This window comes from Chiloscyllium plagiosum, chromosome 6 (genome assembly GCF_004010195.1).
Source record: "Chiloscyllium plagiosum isolate BGI_BamShark_2017 chromosome 6, ASM401019v2, whole genome shotgun sequence".
NCBI classification, from domain to species: Eukaryota; Metazoa; Chordata; class Chondrichthyes; order Orectolobiformes; family Hemiscylliidae; genus Chiloscyllium; species Chiloscyllium plagiosum.
Genome location: NC_057715.1, coordinates 92776146 through 92787994, shown reverse-complemented (window position 1 = coordinate 92787994; position 11849 = coordinate 92776146). Strand labels below are relative to the sequence as shown.

The window sequence follows — 11849 nt, the reverse complement described above, 5'->3', positions numbered from 1 at the left end:
ACCTATCCACTCCACACTCCTCTCTGACCTATCACCTTCATCCCCTCCCCAACTCACCTATTGTACTCTATGCTACTTTCTCCCCACCCCCCCCCTCCTCTAGCTTATCTCTCCATCCTTCAGGCTCTCTGCCTTTATTCCTGATGAAGGGCCTTTGCCCGAAATGTCGATTTTACTGCTCCTTGGATGCTGCCTGAACTTCTGTGCTCTCCCAGCACCACTAATCCAGAATCTGGTTTCCAGCATCTGCAGTCATTGTTTTTACCTTTCAGATTCTGGTTGAGCTGTCATGCATTTCCATTATGTTCAACCTTTAATTCATATTTGCAGCATTGATCCTTTTATTTATCTTAGCTACATTATAACAGAATCAACAGACTGTTTCCCCCTTGGCCTTTCTATTTTTATTCCCACAAAAAGGGCTGAAAATCATCACCAAGTGCATTAATACATTTTAGAAAAAAAAACTGCTCCCAATCTTTCACATATACTCACTTTAGTGTTCCACTTAAAATGAAATTCAGTTGTGGCATTAATAGACTATCAGGAGAGGCCAGATAGCGATCAAACTGGACCTAAAAAACACACACATTCAATTCAATTAGATAGATATTCAAAAGTGTGTACTATTTTTCCTATGTTAAACTACTGAAGATTGACAATAACTAAGGAATTGATTTTTTTTAAATTAGCAGGATTTGTGGAAATACGTTATTCACTTCAGCTCATTGGAACTAACGCAAAAAAATCTATGAAGGAGCATTCTATTTGTTGGTAATTAGGTTGCGTCATCATTGGCACTTTTTATTTAAACCATTTATGGGATGTGGGCATCACTAGTCTGGCCAGCATTTGTTGCTCATTCCTAATTGTCCACAGGGCAGGTATGACTCACATGTAGGCCACGTCAGGGTGGTAAATGTCCAGTGACATTACCATCATGCCACCCCTTTCTCGACAGAACATTGAACCACAGGAAGAGACTACGAACCATGGTGAAGGTAGTAGAAAATTAACACATTTTGTTTCAGCCTTCAATAGTACCAGGGTGCTGCAGCTCAGGTGCAGCTCAAATCCTGCAAGTGTAAATCTCCTCTGTGTTGTCATTCTTACACACTAACCACAAACTCACAAGAGTAATCATGTGTTCTACCATGGGAAAGATCATAATTTCCTACAGTAGCTGTTGCAATAGTTTCTGATCATGGATTTGCATAGTAGTAAATTGTTTCTAGTGCTTTGCAGAAGGCTAGAAAATAATCAAAATTATTTAATGTGAGACCTCGAAGGGCAGAAGGGGAGGGGGGGGGAGAGAGAGAGAGAGAGACACACACACAGAAAAAGAGTGAGTGATAGAGAGAGAGAGAAAGAGAAAGAGACTAATTCAGCAGCCTCATCTGTGCACCTACTGAGACAATTGAAGGTTTTCTGAAAACAAAATCTTCAAAACAGTTGCTCCATCTTCCAAACCTCTGGAAGCCTCAAATATTCTCCTGTAGGCTTTTCTTTAAATTCATTCAGAGAATGTGGGCATCACTGGCAAGGCCAACATTTATTGCCCATCATTAATTGCCCTTGGGAAGGTGATGGTGAGCTGCCTTGACTAACCCAGTCAATTTGGTACAGGTACACCTAAAATGCTCATGATTTGGAGGTGCCGGTATTGGACTGGGGTGTACAAAGTGAAAAATTACACAACACCAGATTATAGTCCAACAGGTCTATTTGGAAGCACTAGCTTTTGGACCACTGCTCCTTCATTAAATCATAAGCTTATTCTCCACATCCACCTGATGAAGGAGCAGTGCTCCAAAAGCTAGTGTTTCCAAATGAATCTGGTGGACTATAATCTGGTGTTGTGAGATTTTTAACCTAAAATGCTGTTAGGAAGGGACTTCCGGGAGTTTGGTCCAATGACAGTAAAGGGATGGTGAGCAGCTTAGAGGGGAACTTGCAGGTAGTGGTGTCCCACGTATTTGCTGTCCTTGTCCTCCAAGATGGAATGGTTGTGCATTTCCTAGGTGCTATCTAAGCAGTTTTACTGAATTTCTACAGTGTGTCTTGTAGACGGTACACACTGCTGCCACTGGGCGCCAGGATAGTCGGAGAGAATGTTTGTGGATGTCGTGCTAAACAATTTGGCTGCTTTGTCCTGGATGATTGTCAAGCTTCTTAAGTGTTGTTGGAACTGCATTCATCCAGGGCAATCTTGAGATGAGTTACTCACTGCAGGAGTTCAACCATCTGACTTGTTATTGCAGCCACATTATTTATACAGCTATACCCCACTCCGATTCTACCACATTCCAGTCCCTCTGATTACAGTTTGACAGCCCTATCATATTTTTGATCATTGCCTTCTCTTCAAATTCACAGTGATGTTAGGAGTGTTAGGTAATTTGGATTGCTTTTATTCCAATGATGAGGCCCAGAACCTGCATGTCCTTGGCGGAGAGGGAGGGGGAGTTAAAGTGTTCAGCTACACGGCAGTGGGATTAGTTGGTGCAAGTGTCTCAGAGATGGTTTTTGGGCACATGTGGACATAATGAGCACATACTTTCAAGATCAGAGCCAAACGTTACAGAGATAGATGCTCATTTGGAAAATACAACCATGCCCTTGGCCTCGGTTTTGGAGTAAGCTAGGCTTCTGTATATACTGTTAGAGTTTGAAGTCATAGTACAGCATCTATTAATGGAAAGTATTAGTCAATGAAACATTGGGCAATTCTCAAGTTAAATTGCAACAAATATAGCATTTAAGTAAAGAGAAACATGGCAAAGCCGAGTTGGGAATGGAAGTTTGGGCACCTCAAGCAGGGTCTTTGTGATCTTGTGTCATCTTTGTTTCAGTAGTTCTGTATAACACCAGGCTCATTCTGGGTTTTAAAAACAGGTCCCAAAAAATGCAATAAAAGGTTCTGAACCCTGTGTCATCTAGTACAATATGTGAATTCATTCATATTAAGTAAGCCAAATCTTCATGAGAAAATTCATGGATATTCACAAATTTGATAACAGATTAAAGAGACAACATAATCCATTCAACAGCTACATGCAAAAAGGTAACCCTGTTACACAAACACAAAAAGAATTAATGACCTTATTTAACTCAGATTTCCCTTCAGTGTTTTCGTGTTGATATGCTGGAATTCCAGCAGAGACGCAAGGAAGGAAATGGCCTCATATGACACAACACAGTTCCTGAAGCCATTTCCTGTCCACAATGACTAGACAAGTGCTTCTTGTGCACTCAGCAAGATCTGGTTAACTTTTTGATCAAAAGAAGAATAAAAACATTCTTTGCTCATTTTAAAACAAAACTATTTGACTTTATAAATACTAAGATCGTGTTTTACATAAAATTTGGTACATGAACATTGTTTTTTGTGCAGTTAACTGCATGGGATTGACGGATAATGATTTGTGTTACAGCAACATTTGTTGCCATTATAAAGCACAAAGGAAGCACACTTTAGTCATAACACAGATAGAGTGACCTGGATCACATGATTATTCCCTTTTCATTCTTTTTGTTGGCTTTCCTGTAATTTGTTTTTGGATGGGGACTACATTATAGCTGAGCCACTTTCAGGAAATTACAAAAAGGTTCATTTTGGGTTAGAAAAGAACTAGTCCATATGAGAATAAGATGTATCTGCTTTGGTTACCACATCACTAGGTGATTTATTAAATGAAAAGGAAGCTGGCTGTTTCTGTATATATTTGGAGACATGTTCTTATACAAATATTGCACAATGATATTTCCAAGTACCTCACAGGACCAACTGGCAAGTCAACAAATTGTATCTTTATCACTGCTCCTGAACACATTTTTGTTCAAATGTTAGTCAGATGCAGGATCAAAATTCCAATTGTATCCCCACAATATATTCTACTTGTAAGGTTTCAAAACTACAGTTAATACGATGTGGTCATTATTCAGTATGTGTCATATTGTTTCTCTGATGATGCTGCACTGAGTCATTGCACCTTATCTCAGCAGTTGAGCTCTTGACTTCAAGTCAAAGATTGAACTTAAAAGGCAACATCATACACAGAAGTAGATGGGCAGTTCAGTATAATGCTGAGAGTGTGCTGCACCATCAGAGATACCTTCCTTCAGGTGAGATGTTAAACTAAAAACCCAACCCAGGTGGATATGAAAACTTCCATTGCACTAATCAAATAACTCCACTAAAGTTTGAGCAATGTATATTTCTCTTAATGCTATCCCAAAAACAAATTATGTGACTAGAATGACCGAATCATAGAAGAGGTCCTTTGGCTCTGTACTGCCAAAGCTACATTACACTACAATAATCCCACTTTCCAGCACCAGCTCCATAGCTTTGAATGTAATGACATTTTGTCATCCAAGTAGTTTTTAAAGGCTGTGAGATTACCTACCCCAAGTAAGCTCCCAGGTAGTGCATTCCAGACCCTCACCACACTGTGTTTTGCTCAACTTCTCTCTAAACCTCCTGTCTTTCACCTTAAGGTTATATCCCCATGTTAATGACTCTTTGACTAGGGGGAACAACAGCTTTCTATTCATCCTATACATTTCTATCAGGTCACCACTCAACCTTTTCTGCTGCAAAGAAAAACAACTTGAGCGTATTCAACCTCTCTTCATAGCTAAAGTACTACATCCTAGGCAAAATCCTGGTAAATCTCCTCTAAACCCCCTCTATGAAATCACATTCTTCTTAAAGCGCACAGACTAGAACTGCACACAGATTTCAGCTGTGGCCAAACAATATCCCACACAGCTTCAACATAAACACCCTGCTCTTATAATCTATGCTTTGAAAAATGTCCCAAGTGTCCCATATGTCGTCTTAACTAACCTGCCGTGCCACACTTAGGAACCTGTGGACAAACGCCACGAGATCGCTCTGTTCCTCTGAGTTTCCTAGTGTTCTGCCATTCATTGAGTACTCCCTTGTCTTTCTTCTTCTTCTTCCAATGCTCATCAGTTCACACTTTCCAGGGTTAAATTTCATCTGCCACTGATCTGCTCATTTGGCTAATCCATTTGTATCCTCCTGTAACCTAAGACCTTCTTCCTCACTGTTAACCACCTGGCCTATCTTTGTGTCATCTACAAAGTTATCCTCCCCCTCATCCACTTCCACAGTCATCTACTTTGCTTTAGCAGTAAATAATACTGCTAAACTACATAGCACAAAGAGATGTATTTCATGACTGATCTAATTTCAGCGAGGAGAAAGTGAGGACTGCAAATGCTGGAGAGTGTGTGCTGTGAGTCAAGCAGTGTGGTGCTGGAAAAGCACAGCAGGTCAGGCAGCGGTCGAGGAGCAGGAGAGACTAGCTTATGTTTGAAACATAGACTCCTCAGATGCTGCCTGACTGACTGTGCTTTTCCAGTGCCACCTTTTGTTTGATCTCATTTCAGCCTCAAAGCCACTTTCCTGTCAGTTCTCCATAACCCTTCAACCTGTTTCTAATTAAAAACATATTTGTCCAACTCCTCCTTTTAAATCTGAAATAGATAAATTTTTGTCAGTTATTAAAGGCCAAAGACAATCAGACCCGATATAATTGAATGGTGAAACAAGCTCGAGGGGCTGAATAGCCTACTCCTGTTCTTACGTTTCTCGAATCTGCTCATTGCTGGCATCCATCACACTCTGGTGTAGTGAATTGCACAGCTTCACAATTCAAACTATTAAATTCCATAACTGATAAGAAAATCATTAATAATATTTATTGCTGCTCAATAATATGAAACACAACTGAAGTTAAACGTGGTTTCACTGTGTTCTGAAATTTTAACAAGAAAACAAAGTTGTCACTCTGCGCCATAGAAGACAAATGTCATTGGTACTGTGTCCCATCAGGGTGAACTTGACTTTAGTTTCAAGTATGTTTAAGTCTGAAAGTTATTTTTTTAAATTATTTCCACAAAATAGTGTTCTTGAACTGTGTTACTGCAGAAGAGCTGAAGAAAGGGGGGTGATTGTGAAAAGCAATTGATCAGGGTTGAAATACGGTTGAATATTCTGGAGCTTCACTTACTTACCTTTAGAACCACAGAGAAATCCTGCAGAACTTTGCATGGAAAATTAAACAGGAAAGGAAGAACAGAAGACTTGCAAAGAGTATATTTTTCTCGTTGAAGGGATAGGCTTGATGAACAATTTTTTCTTGTTCCATGCATTCTTCACGCTAGTGTTTTCACATGTCATCAATACATTATCAAAGTGTGGAATGTTATGTTGTGCATCAACCCTCTGTGAGCAATCTTGAAGTAAATAATACTGCTAAACTACACAGCACGAAGAGTGTATTTCAGCTAACTGAGCATCAGAATGGATGGGTTGGAACAAAATATAGGTAACGTAAAATATGATGCAATTAAATCATATGATTAATAAATGCTAATTAATTTTGTTATATTCTATTGTTTATCAACAATTACAAATACTTTGTTTTGTTCGACACACTTACCATAGCAGCTTTCAGTGACCCTCCATCCATATTGGGAAGACTGGATAAAGGACCCTAGCAAACAGAACAAAAAGTAGTCTAGAAATGTGACATAAATGGCTTTTCTGGCATTAATTGGAGGTGGTAAACTGCCTATATAATTATATACCTGCTCTGGTTTGTGTTGTTGTACACTGTTGTAAATGTAGCTTAATCCTGCTCTGGTTAACACAAATGAAGCTTGTTCATTTATTAAAGTATCTAAATGTGCTTCAATCTGCAGAAAGAAAGAAAGAACTCGTAAACAAACTTTGAATCCCCTCCACATAGTATTAAGAGTAGAGCTTATCAAATGCCAAGATGTGATTCAACTTGCATTCCATGATCATATCAGTTAAATACTTTTCAGATCATGTTATGGGAGCAGTCCAAACATGCCCCAAGCAGTTCCATTCAAAAAGCAGAGAATGTCCTGAACTGAACTATGAAAAGCAAGTACACTCGAGTCCATAGCTATTTCTAGGTGATTTCTTTTAAAACATACATTCCGTTTCAACTGCAACAAAGTATTTGGATGTTTTATATGAAAAAAACAGGCTAAACACACTTGTCTTCCATTTCAGAAGGAATAAAATTAGTACACATACCACCAGTTAAGAACTATTTTAGCATGTATCAGCTATGAGCCAATAGGAAGCACCTTCAACTGAGTCAGAAGATTATTGGTTCACGTTTTAATTAAGCTAAAAAATCAGAACAAACTTGCTAGTGAGGGAGTACTTCACTGTCAGAGTTTTTCCAATGGAATGTGAAACAGGGGTCCTGTATACATTCTCAGTCGGCATAAAAGATCTCATGCGTGGGACAAAGACCCACATGCACACATATATTTTGTGTGGTGAATTTGTACTTGCAGAGTTACATTGCACTTTGCTCAAAAACTGCATACATTCATGTAGAACTCTGAGCTCAAAAACTGCATGAATTTATGTAAAACTCTGTTATCTCACTTTTTAGATTAGAATCAATCTAAACTTCAGGTCATAGACAGAGAACACAGGGGGCTAACACCTTCAACATATTGTCTAGCTATCACCATTGTTAACAGCTAACCCGAGAATGCAACTTTTAAAAAAAGGGTTTTGTGATTTACACATGAAGGAAGTGAAACCATCACTGTATTCTAACAGATGAAAGGCTTAACAGACAATCAATTTTTCAACGTATAATTTCAGTTACATCACACTGCAAATTTTTGCTATAAATTCTGTGTTATGATCGAGCCCTCCACAATCACCTTTGAAGGAGCATCGCTCCGAAAGCTAGTGTGCTTCCAATTAAACCTGTTGGACTATAACCTGGTGTTGTGTGATTTTTAACTTTGTACACCCCAGTCCAACACCGGCATCTCCGAATCATAAAATGCAAAAGTAGGGATATAATGATGAAACTGTGTAAGACACTGGTGAGGGCTCAACTGGTGTGCACAGTTCTGGTCACATTACAGGCAGAACATAATTGCTCCACAGAGAGGGCAGAGAAGATTTCCTAGAATATTGCCAGGGTTGGAGAATTGTAGCTACAAGAAGAGTCATAGAGTCACACAGCATAGAAACAGACTCTATGACTGTTTGGTCCAAACAGTCCATGCTGACCGTGTTCCCAAACTAAACTAGTCCCACCTGCCTGATCTTGGCCTATATCCCTCCAAACCTTTCCTATTCATGAAATTATCCAAATGTCTTTTAAATGTTGCAACTGCAACTACATCTATGACTTTCTCTGGCCGCTCATTCCACACACGAACCACTCTGTGTCAAAAAGGTTGCCCCTTATGTCCTTTTACAATCTTTCTCTTCTCACCTTAAAGATATGCCTCCTAGATTTGAACTCCACCACCCTAGGGAAAAGACCCTTGTCATTCATCATTTAAATGCCCCTCAAAATTTTCTAAACCTCTATTAGGTCATCCCTCAACCTCCCAGACTCCAGTGAAAAATGTCCCAGTCTTACCAGTCTATTTTTATATCTCAAGCCCTCCATTTCCTGATAAATCTTTTCTGAATATTCTCCAGGTTAATAATATCCTTCTTATAACTGGGTGACCATGAACTGGACACTGTACTCCAGAAGAGGCCTCACCAACATCCTGTACAACCTCAACATGATGTCACAACTCCTACACTCAGAGGTCTGAGCACTGAAGGCAAGTGTGCTATGCAACTTCGCACCCATCTGTCTGTGATGCAATTTTCAAAGAGTTAATTCCTGATCCCCTAGATCTCTTTGTTCTATGCAGGACCCTGAGATTGAGTGACTGGAGATGTAGGGATGGTTTCCATGGCACTGAGAGGTGATATGATTGAGGTATACAAAATTGTGCAGGACAGGAGGAACTTGTTTCTTTGGCAGAGAGTTCAAAAGCCAGGGGTCACAGATTAAAGCAAACTGACAGAAGGATTAGAAAGAACATGAGGAAAAACGTCTTTACACAGAGGATGGTGGAATTTGCTGCCCGAGTTGGCGGTGGAGGCAGAGACCCAAAACTCTTTTAAAAAGTACCTTAAGTGTTGTAAGCTGCAGGGGTATGGGCCATGTACAGCGAGATGGGATTAGAAAGGGCATCTGGGTGTCTTTTGGTGAGCATGGACAAAATGGGCTGAGTAGCCCCCTTTCTCTGCTGTACCATTTCTATGGTTCTATGTAATGAAACAGAATTAATAAATAATCTCAAAGTAAAAGACCCTCAGGTACAAGTGCCCATAACATGATATAATTTCACAGTCAGTTTGAGTGTGAGAAATTTGGGCCTGAAAGAAGCATAAGGATGAGAATACGGAGCTGCCTCACGTGGACTGGGTAAACTAATTTTAAAAATACACTGCACAAAAACAGAAAGAGTCATTAACAAATAAGGGGATATTTCATACTTCTCAACCAAAATATAATCCATGAAGAAAGACTCAATGAGAAGAATGCACCATTTGTGATTAACTAAGCAAGTTAAGGATGGTATCGAATTGAAAGAAAACTATACAATGCTGCAAAGAATAATAGTAAGCCAGAAGATTAAGTACAATATGAAAACAAGTGAAGAATATTTTTTTAAAATGAAAGAGGGAGGAACAGCAGTACAAGAGAAAACTAGCAAGAAATATGACAGCAGGCAGAGAACATTTCTTCAGTGTCCAATGAGCATTGGTCCCTTAGAGGATGAAATTGGGGTATGAACAATGGAACATGGAAATGATAGAGACTTTAAACAAATGTTAAACATCTTGTTTTTATAACAGAAAATGTGAAACATCTCAAAAGCATTTAAAAAGATGCCATGTAATAGTTTACTGCAGAAAAGCTCATGTGTTGAGTGTTACATATGAACGTGGATAGAGGACGAGCTAACTAAAGGAAACAGTTAGGATAATTGGGTATAAAAACAGGAATTGCTGGAGAAACTCAGAGGTTTGGCAGCACCTGTGGAGAGAAAAACAGGATTAACAATTTGGGTCCAGTCACCCTTCTTCAGAATGCAAAGGGTCACTTCTGAAGAATAGTCACTTGACCTGAAATGTTAACTCTGTTTTCTTTCCACAAATGCTGCAGACCTGCTGAGGTTTTCCAGCAATTCCTGTTTTTGTTTTGAATTTCTAGCATCTGAACTTCTCTGGGTTTTCTTTTGTTTCGGATAAATGGGTTATTCTGAGGTTGGCCAACACTAATTAGTGGAGATTCACAGGATTAAGTACTGGGCATCAATTACTTATAATCTGTATTAATGACTTGAATGAAGGGACAGACGGTACTGTAGCCAAATTTACTGATGATACAAAGGATAGGTGGGAAAACAAGTTTCAAAGATAGACTATAATGTGAGGATGAAAACAAGAAGTGCCAGAGAAAATCAATAGATCTGACAGCATCTGTAGAGAGAGGGAGAAACAAAGTTAGTGTTTTGAGTCCAAAGAGATGTCATTTCAGACTCAAATGTCAACTTTGCTTCTCTCTCCACAAATATTGCTGGACCTACTGAATTTCTCCAGCACATTTCTTTTTTTTTCAGATCTCTAGCATTCATAGTTCTTTGCTTTTAGTAGGGGATGGGAAACTGTAAGGTTGTCCACTTTTGCAGAATGAATAGAAAAACAGATTATTAAAATGAATAGACAATGCAGAGTGCTGCAATACAGAGAGATCTGGATGTCCTTGTGCAAGGATCACATTAAGTTAGCATGCAGACACAACAATGATGGCCTTTAATAGAAAACTGGTTGGCAGATAGGAAACAAATAGTTGGAATAAATAGAACTTTTTCCAAGTGGCACGCAGTGACTAGTGGCTAACCCAGGGATCAGTGCTTGTACCCCAGCTATTCACAATGTAAATTAATAACTTTGATGATAAAAGTAAATATATTATCTCGAAGTTTGCAGAAATTTGGGTGGGGAGGGTGAAGTGTGAAGAGGATGCAGAGATGCTTCTGTGTGATTTGGACAAGTTGAGTGAGTGGGTAAAGGCATGGCAGGTGAAGTATAATGTGAGTAAATGCGAGGTTACCCACGTTGATAACAAAAACAGGAAGGCAGATTATGAGCTGAATGGCAATAGATTAGGAAAGGGGGAGATATAATGAGGTATCCTTGTATACCACTTACTGAAAGTACGCATGCAGGTGGTGATGAAGGCAAATGGTACATTAGCTTTCGTAGAGAGAGGATTCAACTGCAGGAGCAGGGAGGTCTTGCTGTCACTGTTTAGGACTAGAGTATTGGTCTCCTTTCCTGAAAAAGGATGCTCTGACTTTGGAGACAGCATAACAAAGGTTTACCAGACTGATTCCTTGAAAGGCAGGACTAACATATAAAGGTACAGTGGATGGGTTAGGATTGTATTCACCAAAATTTAGAAGAATGAGGAGGAATCTCATGGAAGCCCATGAAATTGTAACAAGATTAGTCAGGGTGAGCACAGGAAGGATGTTCCTGATTACTCTGGGTAGTCCAGAAGCAGGAGTGCAAGGATACACTGTAGGCCATTTAGGCCTGCAGTGAGCAAGAATTGAAAAAACACAGGGGTCTTTCTGATGCCAGATGGGAAGTCAACTAGAAAAATTTCCAAAAGTCAAAATCAACTACAGTTTTGGTACAGATGTGATGAGGAACCCAACACCACTTTTGAAAAATAAGACAAGTTTCAGTCTGAAATGTATAACTGTATTAGTAGATATCCAGAAGGTACTTAATAAAGCTGCTTACCAGTCTTTAAAAGATTGCTTGAAGTAGCTACCTCAAAAAAGTTTTAAAAAGAATTCGCTCATGGGACATGGGCGCCGCTAGCTGTGCCAGCATTTATTGCTCATCGCTAGTTGCCCCTGAGAAATTGATGGTGAGTTGCCAT

At 39.4% G+C, this 11849-nt stretch overlaps 1 protein-coding gene across 1 annotated transcript in view; it reads right to left on the bottom strand.

Moving 5' to 3' along the window:
• cog6 (component of oligomeric golgi complex 6) overlaps positions 1-11849 on the bottom strand; it is a 96452-nt gene that overhangs the window by 2997 nt on the left and 81606 nt on the right. Inside the window, exons 16-18 of the mRNA XM_043692125.1 lie at positions 6625-6732; positions 6477-6530; positions 496-575 (exon numbers count right to left, since the gene is read on the bottom strand). Of these exons, the coding sequence (XP_043548060.1) occupies positions 496-575; positions 6477-6530; positions 6625-6732 (242 nt within the window). The remainder of the gene's footprint in view (positions 1-495; positions 576-6476; positions 6531-6624; positions 6733-11849) is intronic.